Source organism: Podarcis vaucheri (genome assembly GCF_965113315.1).
Source record: "Podarcis vaucheri genome assembly, chromosome: 10".
NCBI classification, from domain to species: domain Eukaryota; kingdom Metazoa; phylum Chordata; class Lepidosauria; order Squamata; family Lacertidae; genus Podarcis; species Podarcis vaucheri.
The window spans coordinates 71,712,345-71,728,080 of record NC_138748.1 but is presented as its reverse complement, the minus strand read 5'-3'; the positions used below and the strand labels follow the sequence as shown (position 1 = coordinate 71,728,080).

Genomic DNA, 15,736 nt, shown 5'->3' with positions numbered 1-15,736 from the left:
TCTCTTGGCATCTCAAAATGGTTGTGACATATCTTTCTGCAAGTGCCTCTGTTGCCCTCAGTCCCCATCATCTTATATATATTATACGAGGGATGGGGCACCTACAAGGCTGTTCCCCTCCCAACTATATCCTCAATGGATTCAAGTTAAAAGAAAGGAGATTCCAGCTAAACACAAGGAAGAACTTTCTGAGTGTAAGAGCTATTTGACAGTGGAATGGACGCCCTCAGAAGGTGGGGAATTCTTCTTCCTTGGAGGTTTCAAAGCAGAGGTGGGATGACAGCCTGCCAGGGATGTTTTCGTTGTGATTCCGGCATTCCAGGGGGTTGGCCTAGATGACCCTCAGGGTCCCTTCCACTTTCACAATTTTATGGTTCTGTGTAACATTAGGGGTGGACAACAGGACAATTGGGAGCTGAAATTGAGCTCCTAATTAATCCTTTGCAAGCAGGAATGGGGACAGCAAGCGCTCCTTGAATTGGTTGCATTACATATTTCCCCCGTAGATTTCTCTTACAGATTGGAAAGTGCATCACAGAGGCCCTCCTCTTCACCACTGATCGGTGCTAAGAGCAAACCCCATTGGGAACGTCCTACTGCTGCCAAGGGGGGGGGTGTCTTTCTCTCATCTAATTAGTGCTGGACTGAAGCCCCTTTGGAGACACCCTTTCAGCAACAAGAAGCTGGTTTGCGCTGAGAGCACAGCTGCAAGGGGGCTGGCTGGAAGCCCCACTTTGTCTTTTTGCAGGTGTAGTTTGGATTCAAGCCGCACCTGCAAACAGTCATTTATTCTCTGCAGAGGGATTGCTTTCATTAAGGCTCCACCCTTCCCAGGGCTCTAGAAGACACTGCCATAAAAGGGCATTGGTTCTTTGCACAGTGAAAGAGACCAGTTGAATGTCCTAAATGGCTTGCAATCTGAATCAGGATATTTAAATTCACAATGGGCTGAGGCATCTATTAGGGAAGGGGAGGCTGTTGTCCTCCTGACGTTGGTGAACCCCAAGTTTCTTCATCCTGGGCTCCCAGGGAAGGGGGCTCTTGCTACTTGCAGGATTCAGTGAGATCTATTGCAGGCTACTGTGAGAGCAGGACGCTGGAATAGATGGGCCACTGGAATGGGGCAGAAGGGCACCTCTGACGTTTTCATATTCTGAAAAAGGCGCAGGTAGAAAGACAGCGTTGGATGGAAGCTTCTGAGATTTGATGGGGTCAGCCAGGGAGAGCGAACAGGTCAGGAGGATGCAGATGCTGGCTCATGTTCACAAATATAGGATTCTTCATATCGGCAATCCTCAGCTCTAAATCTCAAAAAAACTGGAAAGAAAAAGAGAAATGAGCTTAGGCAGAGTGACATCAGGGGCTCCTTGGCATGCTGCTGCTGGGACCCCCACACCCTCAAAACACATGCACCCCCACACCCCATGGTGCGTGCAAAGAATGTCCTTTCTTCTTCCCCCATTCAGAAGAAACCCAGCCACCTATCCAATATTAAATTGGCCAATGCGGGTGGTGGCATCTATGGGGAGGACCTTGAGTAGAAAGCAAAAGTGTATTAGGATGGTGTTCCCTGTCAGTCGGAGCCCCTTTGGGAAGGCTAGATTCTTGTAAGGCAGCTTGGGAATATCTCTACCAAACAGATGAAAGGGCTCTAAAGGAAGTCCTTCACTCTTGGCCTAAGAGCAGGCAAGGAGCACATCTCATACCCGCAGTAGAAATCAAGAAAATACTGCAACCCGCATTGCTTTGAGCATGGCAGCTCCAAAGTACCAGTTCTGAGAGTGGACTCCTTACCGTCCGCACGAAACAAGTAGACACATGAGTTGATGCCACTACTCATAGGTTCTCCCTTAGTCCACGGTAGGAACTCGGGAACAGAGCCATCTGTCCACTCCCAATTTCCATCCTGTAGGGACAAGAGAGGTGGGATGTTCTTTAGAAAGAACAGATCACAAGGTGACACTTCCAAGACACAGCACACTCCTTGATGATTCCACCCAAAAGAACCACAGACAACATTATTTGAGTTGCAGGACATCAGCCAGGAGCCCACCATGACTGTATTGGCCTCCAGTATGTTGAGTCCAGAAAACCTTCTCGTAGCATTTCATCAGCTGGGGAAGCCCCATAGAAGAATCTTCCCACTGAATTCATTTACTATCAGCTCCAACAGTGCTGACGGAGGAGGAGGAGAAGGCCTTGGAGACTCACCTTATCATTGACTGACAATCCAATCCAGACACGTAGTACCTTTGGAATTAGAAGCATGTCAGACACCCTACGCAGTTCTTTCTTATCATGAATAGAGGCAAGCTCAGAAGTCGGGTCAAATATACGGCAGACTCTCTGAGAAGTGGAAAAAAGAATGAGTTTTATGCAGCTACACTTACCTTTGAATTCTCCTCAAAGTCAGGCTCAAGGTTGAATAGTGCAGTCGCAATACGTGGAAATCCAGCTCTGGACATGTGACTGATTGAAACGCAAGAGATCCAGCACGGTGCAATATCCCCATTTGTGTCTCGCTCAGTTTCTTCATTGTCTGATTTTTAATTAGATTCTCCACTTTCAGTTTGTGATTTTGTTTATAAAAAGAAAAGTTCTCGGGAGAACTGAGCAGTATTTGAGTGGACATTGCCCCAGTATATAAACATTTGTTTGCAATTTCACCTCATATACTGCAGCTTTGGGTGTTATTTTCAAGAATACATTTTACCCACAATTTCTTCTAATACAGTGGCACCAACTGGTGGGCAGGGGGCCAAGAGCCCCACAAATCTTCAAGGATGTGCCCGGGGCCCCTCAAAATTCTGTGGTGCATGCCTCCTAACGTGCTTTTCTTACTCACGTACACTGCATGTCGTGTGAAGTATATGTATGTTTGTTCAAAATATATTTGGGGAGAACGAAATTTCAAATAATGCCTCTGTTTTGATGTGTGTTATTTCAGGACATGTCAAATCGAGTTGCTCTCATTAAGATGTGCTTCAAAGCCAAATTTCCCCCCATCATGCCCATCTAATGAATTGCATGTGCACTTTTAAGGCTGCCAGATCCATCATGCAGCATGCTTGGGCAATGTCCGGTGACGTAGTGGTCATTTTATGTTTGTGCAAAAGCTGGACACAACAGCCAACCTGTCCCCAAGGAGAACTGAAAGCCTTGCCTTGAAAGAATGAAAAAGCGCAGGTAGCTGTGTTGATCTGTTAATATATTCCTTCCCGAAAGGAGGAACAGTACCTGGCAAAATACCCGTTCTATTCGGATGAGCTTGGCTAATCAGGACATGGTAGGAAAATGCCAGGGATGTGCCCTACCATAGCAGGAACATCATTCCTATTTATTTAGACAGGACAGCCTTGAGGTAAGAGCTGAGCAAGCCAACTACCTGGTGCATCAAATGTCAGGGTGCTCACACGGCTGTTATTTTCCTGGTGGGCTTCAATGACTCCCACACCACACATTTCAAGCACCTTTAATAAACATGTAGCTTATACCCAAGGACCATGGGAACTGTAGCCTTGCGGACAGCAACCTACAGCTCCCTGGACTCTTGGGGGAATGCCATGTTCTTCAAATGTGTGTTCAGTGGCTGTTGTGGATCTTGCTTGCCTCATCCCTTATTGCATAAGCTGTTCTGACTCTCTCTAACGTACTTTGGGTTCTTCATGCTATTCCCAACAAATGGGCATCATTTATGAACCTACCTGTCCCTGGGGGCTCACTTCAAAGCAGAACATGTTGGAGCCTTCATCAAACCTGAGTAAGTACTCCAACCTTTGGTGCCAATGGGTCTTTTCTGGGATGATGAGCCCACCATCTCAAGCCATCTTAAAGAAGGCCTGCCTACTTCCAGCCTATGAAGAGCGTATCTATCCAATCACTATCCCACAGAACCTTTCCAGGATTGAGTTTCAGTGGCCTTCATCCAGCCCCCTAGTGGTTCCAAGCAATGGTCCTGAGCTTCCTCAGCCTCATCTGAATCTGCGAAGAACGATAAACTGATGAACTGAGCTGGTTGCCCAAGGCCTCACTTCAGATGCCTAAATGACATCTCATTAGCTCTTGAGATGCAAAAGATGGCCATGGGATTGAGATTCATAACAGGTCTTCTGCAGAGACTCTCAAGAATATCTTGTGTTTTGTGCCCTTGTTCTTTCTGGACCCACCCAAAGCACCTAGAGCCCCCTCTTACCATTGCCTCATTCCATCTCAAATGGTCGGAAAAGATTCGATAGCAGCTTCCCTTTAATCTGGTCCAGCCCCGGAGGCAGCCTTGAGGTAGCAGAAAAGGAGAACATTAGCATTCAACATGGTCATGTCAGCACAGGAAACAGTGGAAATAAAATACCTGTATTTTGGGGGGCTCAAAATTGAGAAAAAAAGGGGGGATTGAGCTTTTGGGGAGGATTATTTGGGGGGAATGCAAAAAATCTCTCACCCACCAGAACGCAGGACACAACCCCTCGCCTCACTTACAATTGCCGCTTACAATCTCGGGCTTGCACTTCGTTCCGACGAATGAGCGATTTTTGCCATCTCTCTCCCACAATCAAGTGGCCAATCGCCGCTTAAAAACTCAGGCTCACATTTCCTTCCGGCAGGTGATCAATTTTCGGCATTGGCCACCTGATTGTTGTGAGCAGGGGGAATCCTGAAAATCGCTTGCGCACTGGAACGGAGCACACAACCGCTCGCATCGCAGCTGCCTGATCGCCGCCATTAGCCCTCCTGCTTGCCACTGCGGCAGCCAATAGACAGCTGCCCTTGTCGCAGGAAGCGGGAGGGTGATTGGTGGCCGCTGGCAGGTGGTTTCTGCAATGTGAGTGGAAACCACTTATCAGCTCCTTGATTGCCGCCAGTGGCCGCCAATCATGCTCCCGCTTGCTGTGACAAGGGCAGCTGTCTATTGGATGCCACAGCGGCAAGCGGGAGGGCTAATGGCAGCGATCAGGCAGCTACGATGTGAGTGGTTGTGTGCTGTGTTCCAGCGGGTGAGCGATTTTCGGGATTCCCCCCTCAGCACTACCCGTGTATAAGACGAGCCTAAATTTTGAACTTCATTTTTGGGTCAATAAAGCACATCTTATAGACCTAAAAATACGGTGCCATACTTCCGGGTTGGCGCGAACAGCTAATGGCGGATTCCCTCCGAGCTCCAGAGGGAATCGGCTCCGCTGGGGACGGGTCTTGCCGCGACGGCGACGCAGAGACCCTTAAAAACCGCAGGCGCGGATGCCTGCGGACCTGGTGACTCGGTGGGCACCTTAAGCGCCCCCCAACCCATGAAGAGCCTTTTTAAAGGCTGCGGAGAGGGTACGGAGAGTGGCGTGGTGCTGGGAGTAGACCGCTATCCCAGCGGAGCGAAGCCGTGTGCCATGGCTGAAGAGCGCTGACTTTTTTCCTTAAATTCGGACCCAAAAAAGAAGCAACCCGTGAGTAGATCGGAATCTGGACTTTAAAATACTTATCCGCGAATTTGGTACGACCGGGGGATGTGTCAAAGGGAAGTCCGCACCCCCCCCTCCTGCAGACGATTTAAAGCAATAGCAGGAAAAACTAAGTTGGGGAGCCTACCCTTTTGGGGTGAGTTAAAAAGACATTAACTTTCACGACTGGATAAAAGAAGTGTGGAGCTGGAGTGTAAGAGTGGTTTTTTAGAAGTTTTTCTTTTGCCGTATGCAACCCCCCCTCCCGGGCCCGGGAGCGTCCTGTCTTTGAGCTTGCTGAAGAGGAAAGGAGTTTGACAGCTGTCAAAAGCTGTCAAACGGGTGATTTAAAGCGAAAAAGTTTGATACTTAAGATCTCTCTGGACTAAATGTGATATAATTTAACTAAAGTGTTTGGAAACAAAGAAATAAATAACGAGGTAAAGGATTGTTGGGAAAAGATTACTAAGTAACTAGATTCCCCCTAGGGGGAATTCTGAGACATTACAATGGCTGTGGATGGAAACTTACTAGCTGAAATAGAAAAAACGTTTTACCTTGTGGGAATTTTACAAGAGCAGAGTCTTGCTATGAATAAACAACTCATGACCTTGACTTCTGGAATAAGCAGCTCTGCTGAAAGTATGGAGGATTTGAGTGAGAAAAAATCTGCAGCTGAACGGAAAGAGATAACGCAAGAAGGAAACGAGACTAAACAAGCAAAGGAGAAAGTACAGATGGAAAGCACAAATCAGAAGCCTATACAAATGGTTTATAAACAAGAAGACCCTTGGATTATGTGGATTACAAATCTGCAAAAGATCCGAAAGATGAAGGAGAAAGCCCCTGGAATACTTGGAATTCAAGAATTTAAAAGAAAGAAGAAATATGACTGGGGCCTCCATTTTCATTTTTACTCTTATTTTCATTCTTATTCTGACTCTGAATATGAAGGATTGGTGGAAATTTTGCAGCAGTTGGTTCTAAGTGCTTTGGTGGGAAGAAAACCTGGCTTGATTGGGATAGAACTCCTTCGAGATCCGAAGACCAACATGAAGGATCACCAACAAAACCGACGGAGAGGGACTGAAAGAGATTTGAAGGCCTCGGACGTGAGGAATCCAGGCTAAGAACTGTTATTTTGGACATATATTTGGGAAGGGACGGAAACCGGGGATGGGGGGGGGGGAAACAGAATTTCAAAAACACTTATGACTTTTGGGTTTAGTCACTATGATTCATGTTTTATAAAAAATGGGAAATGGATGGAAGAGATTTTGAGTCCAACTTAGGAAAGAACTTAATTTTTTTATAAAAGATGTAATATTAACATGGCAAGGAGAGAAAATAATAACTTGCTGACAGAATTATGGGAATTGGGATGCATGAAGGGGGGTGGGGGGAAGTCAATGATCAAGGTTAAGAAAGTAAGATTTTTGAAATTTTACGTGTTCTTGTCTTTGTCTTTTATGTGTGTGTTATGTCTTTATAAAATTTGAAAAACCAATAATTTTTTTATAAAAAATAAATAAATACGGTGCCATAAAAGTCAAAGGGAAATTGAACGGCCTCAAAGACGTCCCAGGTCACGGAGTTCACCACTTTCTTGGTTTCCAATATGACATATAATATTTTCATTGTATTGTTTTAAATTATTTACCTGCCAATTTTCCAGTCAAGGGAAGCTAAGGAGACTAACAGCAATAGATAATCTTATTTCAACCAATAATAAAAACCACTAGGAAATAAATACTACTAAACCAAGAATGATTCACAGCAAAAAAAAGTTGAAATTCTAATAGCAAAAGGCTGTTCCAAAAAAAGGGGGAAATAATGATTCACGGTGTAGTGGTTGGGAGTTACTCGTGCGTAATCCTGCTCCGTTTGAGCATTAGATTGCCGGGTTAAACCCTCCGGACTGCACAGCCCATCTCAGCGTGGCTGCCCTTAGTCACTCGTAGAATCTGTCTGTGGGCGTTTCTTAAAGCGCTGCCAACATAAGAGCTGTTTGACGCCCAATCGTCTCCGCCTCTCACTGCGCGGGAGTCTCCTGCGCAGGGTGGGCGTGGGCATTGGGGTGCCTGGGCTCTCCTCACTAACTTCCAACGAAGAGTCCTGGAGCCCCTGCACCTCCCTGTCCCATTGCTCTCCTGGATCCCTGGTGTTACACTTATTCCCTTTCCCTTCTTCCCAGCTGAGTCTCCCCCTTGCGCTGGGACCTTCTCCTGCAGAATCAGAGACCCTCTCCTTCTCCCGTGCCTCTGATGTCAGTTCCCTGACACACGGGAAGGCTCTTTGGCACTTTAAGGCCTTCTGAAAAGTGTAGCTGTTCACTGCAACTATACTGGGGGTGGGGCCACCACAGAAAAGACTCCCTCTCTTGGTGGTAGCTCAACTGACAGATGAAGATGGTGGACAGACCAGTATCCAACTGGAACGTCTGTGTGCAGGGAAGAGGATACAGGCACAAACAGTTTAACAGATTTCATAGGTCCATCCCATTCAGGGGCCTAAAGGTTAAAGTCAGGGGGCCTGAAGATTGAAGTGCCCTGGGAGACATTCACCTCCCTCCCAGGGCTCCCTTCACTCCCCCTCCGACCTGTGGGCTCTATTGTAGCCTCTTCTCTGGTCGGCGAGCCAAGGAAACCCTGGAATGAGCTGTCCTCCTCATCGGTGGGTGCAAAAACCTCTTCCCACCTGCTAAGGTTCCCACCCATGGAATGACCCTCCCAATCCGATTCTTCTTCGGATTCTGAAAACCCTTCGAAACTCTCTTCCTCCTCCGTGGTACCGAATTGTTCCTCCCAGAATCTCTCTAAGGGCTGGGGCTTATCTGGGAACCATCGGTGGAACACTTCCACCATATGCTCGTCGCCAATTGCCTCTGCTGGCACCTACGTTATTTCCGACCAGGGCTCTCCTTCCCACGCCACCAAGTACTCCACTTGCCGACCCCGCCACCTTGAATCAACTATCTCTGTGGCTGAACTTTGGTGTTCCCTTTCTTCTACCGGTGGTTGTGGCATGACTTCTACCTCCCGCCCCTCGAATTCCCGCCCCTCTCTGTGTGGTGAGAGCAAGGACCTGTGGAACACGGGATGTATTTTCATGTTGTTGGGCAACCTGAGCTTGAACGCCACGGGGTTTATCTGTTGTATGACTTCAAACGGCCCCAGTCGTCTGGGCTGCAACTTCTTGCACCCCCCCTTAAAGGGTAACCCTTGAGTGGACAGCCACACGCGATCCCCCACCCTTATGGTTTCCCCTTCCCTTCGGTGTTTATCTGCTTGTTTCTTGTAATTGGCCTTGGCCCTTTCTAGGTTCATCTTGAGCTGTTGATGTAACGTTTCCATTTCTTCCACAAACTGTTCAGCTGCGGGCACACTCCAGCTCTGTTCCTCATTACCCGGGAATGCCCTGGGATGACACCCATAATTGGCCAAAAATGGACTCATTCCTGTGGACACATGTTCAGCGTTATTGTACGCAAATTCTGCTAACGCTAGTTTCTCTACCCAATCATTCTGCCTCTCGCTAACGTAGCAGCGTAAGTATTGTTGGAGTACGCTGTTTGCCCTTTCCGCTTGCCCATTGGTTTCTGGGTGTCTCGCTGTTGAGAAGCTGACCTTGACTTGCAGTAGGCTCATGAGCTTCCTCCAGAACCGGGAAGTAAATTGTTTTCCGCGGTCTGAGAGAAACCTCAAGGGGGCGCCATGTAGCCTGAAAATGTGTTCTACAAACAACCGTGCCGTTTCTTCCACCGTCACCGCATGTGAGCAGGCGATAAAATGGCACATTTTGGTTAGCAAGTCGACTACTACCATCACTGCTGTTTTTCCCCTCGATTTGGGCAGATCCGTCATGAAATCAATTGACACCACCTCCCAGGGTTTGTTTGGTGTGGGTAAGGGTTCCAGCAAACCTGCTGGTACCGTGCGTTCCCCTTTGGCCCTCTGGCAGCGGTCACACCCTCTTACATATTCGCGTACATCTTCCCTCACCCATGGCCACCAAAATTGTCGGGTCACCAGCATCATGGTTTTGTGTTGCCCAAAGTGCCCCGCTGTGGGGGTGTCATGAAGTTGTTTGAGTACCCTTCTTCTTAGAGCCCCCCCCCGGTACGTACATTGCCCCCCTGTAGTACAAAACCCCTTCCTTCTCTTCGAACCCCTCTGGTGCTCCCCTCCCATCTTGGAGTTCCCTGATTTTTGTTCGTGTGAATTCATCGTCCCTAGTGAGTCCTGCTAGTTCTCTCGTGCCCACTAGAGTTCCCCCACACACCCATCGGTCCTCAGGTATGACGTGTCGGGTCTCCGGAGGCCCCTCTCCTTCGAAGTACTCTGGTTTCCGCGAGAGAGCGTCTGCTCTCACGTTTTCCTCGCCTGGCACATACTGGATTTCGAAGGAAAACTTGGAAAACTCCTGCGCCCAGCGAATCTGTCTCTGGTTGAGCACCCGTGCTGTCCGCCAATATTCCAAGTTCTTGTGATCTGTACAGATCTGGATCTTGCGCTGCGCCCCTATCAGCAAATGGCGCCACTGATGAAAGGCGGCGTAAATTGCTAGCAGTTCTCTGTCGTACACGGTGTAGTTTTGTTCCGACTTGCTCAGCTTCCTCGAGAAAAAGGCACACAGTTTCCATTCTTGCTTGTTCAGTCCTGGCTGCAACAGAACCGCCCCTATGGCTCTGTCTGACGCGTGAGTCTCCAACTGCAGTGGTTTCTCCAAATCCACATGTAGTAATTGTTCTTCTGACGCGAACACCTTTTTCAATCTTTCAAAGGATTGCTGGGCTTCCTCCGTCCACACAAACTTCTTTTTACTACTGAGACAGTCCGTGATTGGGGCTGTCAAGTGTGCAAAGTTCTTGATGAACTTCCTGTAGAAATTGCCAAAACCTAGGAACCTCTGCACATCCTTTCGTGTCTTTGGGGTTTTCCACTCCAATACTGCTTGCTCCTTGCTTGGGTCCATGGCTAAGCCTTTGTCAGATAACTTGTATCCCAGGAACTCCACCTCTCGGGCATGAAACTGACATTTCTCTAGCTTGACCCACAACTGGTGCTTCTGCAATCGTTGTAGCACTTCCCTGACATCTCTCACATGTTGCTCCTCATTTTCTGAATATATCAAGACGTCGTCCAGGAATGCTACACAGTTCTTGTAAAGCAGAGACCCCAACACGTGGTGCATGAACGCTTGAAAACAGGCGGAGCCTGACTGTAATCCGAAAGGCATAACGAGATATTCAAAGGCCCCCAGGGGTGTGAACATGGTGGTCTTCCATTCATCTCCCTCTCTCATTCGGATTAAGTTGTAACCCCCCCTAAGGTCTAGCTTGGTGAAAATCTTTCCCTTCCTCACTCTCGTCAGAATGTCGTCAATTCTGGGCATAGGGAAAGTCACAGGTTCTGACACCAAATTTACCGCCCTGAAGTCCACCACAAGCCTCGGTTTATCAGTGTCCTTTTTGTCCACAAAAAATACTGGACTACCCCCCACTGCCTTTGACTCTCTTATAAACCCTCTCTTTAGGTTCTTGTCGATAAAGTCCCGTAACTCCTTCATCTCCCTGTCTGACATGGCATACAGCTTACCCACAGGCAGCTGCGCCCCAGGGAGCAAATTGATCTGGCAATCGAACGGCCTGTGGGGTGGCAGTCTATCTGCCTCCTTTTCACTAAAAACCTCCTTCAGATCAGCATATTGTGGTGGCACCTCCCCTTTACCCTCCATTGCAGTGCTTGCCACTCTGGCTACGCTCATCCTTGGCATTTCCCCACCTAAGCAGTGCTGCAGGCAGTAGTCAGACCCAAAGCTGATGGTCCTCTGATGCCACGCCACCACCGGATCATGTTGCGCTAGCCAGCTCATCCCTAATATTATTGGGGGACCCGCTAATGGGGCAGCGTGGAAGGCGATTGTCTCCGAGTGCCTAGACACTCTCATTCTCATCGGTGGGGTCTGGTGGGTAACTTCCCCCCCAATCAGTTCCCTCCCATCAATGGTGGTGACTTGCAGAGGTGCGTCCAAAGGTAGCAGGTGAAGCTGATGCTCTAAAGCAAAGTCCCTGCTAAAAAAGTTGCAAGAGCTTCCTGAGTCCAGCGTACCCTGAACCTTCACTGGGTGCCCATTTGGGAGTTCAAGCACCACCTCAATGGCAATTGCGGCTCTTGGAGAATCTGGTTTGGGCACATTCATTGGTTGTTGGCTCGGCTGCTGTGCCCGCTGATTGGCAGCCAAGCGTTTCCGTTTCCCTGCTCCGGGGTTTGGGGTTCCTCCTCCTCGCCCCCCACGGCCCCCACCATTCCTTGCCAGGCCTTTCTTTGTGGGCAGACTCTGGCAAAATGTCCTGGCCGTTGGCAAAGGAAACATTTCTTGGTTGTTTTTACATCCTTTCCCTCCTTTTTGCGACTCTCGCTGGAGTTTGAAACCTCCTGGGCGCGCGCACCGCTTATTTCCATTGGCTCCACCGGCGGGGAAGGCTGCCTAGGTATTCTAGGAATGCGGTAGTCATGACAACGCTGCTCTCTCCCTTCCCGCCTCTCTTGAGCCCGCGCTTCCTCTCTTACGCCAATCGCAAGGACTGCTTTGGTCAGCTGATCCATAGACTGTGGGCGGGGTGCGTGCGAAAGCTCATCTTTGACCGTTGGTGACAACCCCTCCTCAAATAGCATTTGTATGGGTTCCGAGTCCAGCTGCCACCCCAGGCAGTGAACGATCATTGCAAAACGTGACCAATAGTCTCTAACTGACCCTTCTCCCTGCTTACAGCTCAGCAGTTCCCGTTTTGTAACACTCTGCTGCACATCGCTACTGAAGATTGCATCCATCGCCTGGAAGAATTTCGGTAGATCCTCCACGGCGTCATTCTGTGTCGCCATAAGCAGTCGAATCCACTCTCTCGCCCCGTCCTGCAAGTGCCCCACAATATAAGCAACTTTCGCTGCGTCATTTTCAAAATCGTTTTGCTGCAGCTTCAAGGCATATTCTATTTCTGTTCTAAACGCCCCATACTCTTGAGGCTTTCCCCCAAACTTATGCACCAGTCCCGGTACCTTCCTCGCTATGGGGGTGGGTTTCGCCTGAGCATCCAGAGACCATCGTTCGTCCAGCCTCACCGTCAGGATGGCTATGTGCTCTTCCAAATCGCGGTTTCTCTCCTCCAGTGATTGGCCTCCAGCCGCCCCTTCGTGGCTCCGACTTCTCCGGTCTTACTCATGATGCCCCCTTCTGCTTGTTGCGCACGAGCAACTTTCAGGTACAGACAGATTGCTGTAGTGGTTGGGAGTTACTCGTGCGTAATCCTGCTCCGTTTGAGCATTAGATTGCCTGGTTAAACCCTCCGGACTGCACAGCCTATCTCAGCGTGGCTGCCCTTAGTCACTCGTAGAATCTGTCTGTGGGCGTTTCTTAAAGCGCTGCCAAGAGTTGTTTGACGCCCAATCGTCTCCGCCTCTCACTGCGCGGGAGTCTCCTGCGCAGGGTGGGCGTGGGCAGCAGAGTGCCTGGGCTCTCCTCACTAACTTCCAACGAAGAGTCCTGGAGCCCCTGCACCTCCCTGTCCCGTTGCTCTCCTGGATCCCTGGTGTTACACTTATTCCCTTCCCCTTCTTCCCAGCTGAGTCTCCCCCTAGCGCTGGGACCTTCTCCTGCAGAATCAGAGACCCTCTCCTTCTCCCGTGCCTCTGATGTCAGTTCCCTGACACACGGGAAGGCTCTTTGGCACTTTAAGGCCTTCTGAAAAGTGTAGCTGTTCACTGCAACTATACTGGGGGTGGGGCCACCACAGAAAAGCCCCCCTCTCTTGGTGGTAGCTCAGCTGACAGATGAAGATGGTGGACAGACCAGTATCCAACTGGAACGTCTGTGTGCAGGGAAGAGGATACAGGCACAAACAGTTTAACAGATTTCATAGGTCCATCCCATTCAGGGGCCTGAAGGTTAAAGTCAGGGGGCCTGAAGGTTGAAGTGCCCTGGGAGACATTAAAACTGGTACAATCTAAGTGCTATTGAAGCTGCGTGCTGTATACAGAACAGGATTCTGTCATTTTGAACCAAACAGCCAATGGATCTACACTTGGCTTTCCAATGCTGCCAGAAGCTTCTCTTTCTCTAAGGAGACATCAACCACCTCCAAGATGAAATGATACCTTACCATTGGGACCGTAGGGGTTTTCTGCTTCTTTTATTTTCATTGCGAAGCCAAAGGAGAGCTGCCATATCAGAACAAGGCAGGTGCAAAGGAGGCTGAGCCTGGGGTCAGAGGAAGGCTGCATCTGTTTCCTCTATCCATCGGTCAGGAGGCGAGGCATTCGCTTTCTAACAGAAAAAACACTCATTATCTCACCCAGATAGAATAAAGTAAAGGTAAAGGTAAAGGGACCCCTGACTGTTAGGTCCAGTCCTGGCTGACTCTGGGGTTGCGGTGCTCATTTCACTTTACTGGCTGAGGGAGCCGGTGTACATGCGGCCAACATGGCAAAGCCACTTCTGGTGAACCAGAGCAGCGCAAGGAAATGTCGTTTACCTTCCCACCGGAGCGGTACCTGCTTATCTACTTGCACTTTGATGTGCTTTCGAACTGCTAGGTTGGCGGCCTCATTTTGAATAGTAGCCCATAAATCAAAACCACAAGGGGAGGGAAACATAAGGGTCAGACTGAGTCCAAACCAAAGGCCAGGCGGAACAGCTCTGTCTTGCAGGCCCTGTGGAAAGATGTCAAGTCCCGCAGGGCCCTAGTCTCTTGTGACAGAGTGTTCTACCAAGTTGGGGCCAGTACTGAAAAGGCCCTGGCCCTAGGTGAGACCAATCTAACCACCTTGCAACTTGGGACTTCCAAACTGTTGTTATTTGTGGACTTTAAGGTCCTCCGTGGGGCATACCAGGAGAGGCGGTCCCATAGGTACAAGGGTCCTAGGCCGCATAGGACTTTGGAGATATAGCTGCCATTTAAAGGCCAGCACGGAGAGTCAAAGAGATCAGAAAGGGGGAGATAACTCACCTGGTTTTTAGAATGAAACAGGGTTGACAGTGGTTAAGGAGGTGAAATATCTGGGGATTAACATGACATCTAAGAATGTAAATTTGTTTAAAGACAATTATGAGAAATGCTGGACAGAGGTTAAAAAGGATCTAGAAACATGGTCAAATTTGAAGCTTTCCTTGTTAGGCCGAATTGCAGTTATTAAGATGAATTTATTGCCTAGAATGTTATTTCTATTTCAAGCATTGCAAATTCTTGACAAGATGGACTGTTTCAAGAGGTGGCAGAAAGACATTTCGAAATTTGTCTGGCAGGGCAAAAAACCCAGAATAAAGTTTAAAATTTTTACCGACGCAAAGGAAAGAGGGGGATTTGCCCTGCCGGACTTAAAACTGTGCTATGAATCAGCAGCTTTTTGCTGGATGAAAGAGTGGTTGCTCCTCGAGAATACAGATATCTTGGATTTAGAAGGTTTTAATAATGCATTTGGATGGCATGCATATCTATGGTATGACAAAGTTGAAGCGCATAAAGCTTTTAAGAATCACATTGTTAGGAAAGCATTATATAATGTTTGGATCAGATATAAAGATTTGTTGGAAAATAAAACCCCAAGGTGGCTGTCGCCAATGGAGGCTAAAGCCGTGAAAAAACTTAACATGGAGGCCAAATGGCCAAAGTACTGGGAAATTTTGGAACAAGAGGGAGATAGATTGAAATTACAGAGTTATGAGAGATTGAAGCTTAAACCACGAGACTGGCTCCACTACTATCAAATAATGGAGGTGTATAAACAGGACAGGAAAATTGGCTTCCAGGTGGAGAAATCAAAACTAGAAACAGAGCTGTTAGAACCCAATGCTAAAAATTTGTCAAGAATGTATAACTTGTTGCTGAAATGGAATACACAAGATGAAACAGTTAAATCAGCTATGATTAAGTGGGCACAAGACATTGGTCATAACATTATGTTTGCTGACTGGGAACAGTTGTGGACCACCGGTATAAAATTCACGGCATGTAATGCCTTAAAGGAAAATATTATGAAAATGATCTATAGGTGGTACATGACCCCAGTCAAGCTAGTAAAAATCTATCATTTGCCTGATAATAAGTGTTGGAAATGTAAAGAAATTGAAGGTACTTTTTATCACCTTTGGTGGACGTGCCCGAAAATTAAGGCTTTCTGGGAAATGATATATAATGAAATGAAAAAGGTACTTAAACGTACTTTCCCTAAGAAACCAGAGGCCTTTCTCTTGGGCATTGTCGGCCAATTGGTGCTAAAGAAAGACAGAACTTTTTTCATGTATGCCACAACAGC

The 15,736-nt window shown here is 48.1% G+C and overlaps 1 protein-coding gene across 1 annotated transcript; it reads right to left on the bottom strand.

The window, feature by feature from the left end:
• Positions 1-984: 984 nt before the first annotated feature.
• On the bottom strand, positions 985-13,700 carry LOC309541465 (C-type lectin lectoxin-Thr1-like). The gene is made up of 5 exons (XM_082239351.1): positions 13,585-13,700; positions 4,193-4,272; positions 2,212-2,346; positions 1,795-1,906; positions 985-1,317 (listed from the first exon to the last, which is right to left on the bottom strand). Exons 1-5 carry the CDS (start codon positions 13,622-13,624, stop codon positions 1,235-1,237), a joined length of 450 nt encoding a protein of 149 aa, XP_082095477.1. The 5' UTR covers positions 13,625-13,700; the 3' UTR covers positions 985-1,234.
• Positions 13,701-15,736: the final 2,036 nt, after the last annotated feature.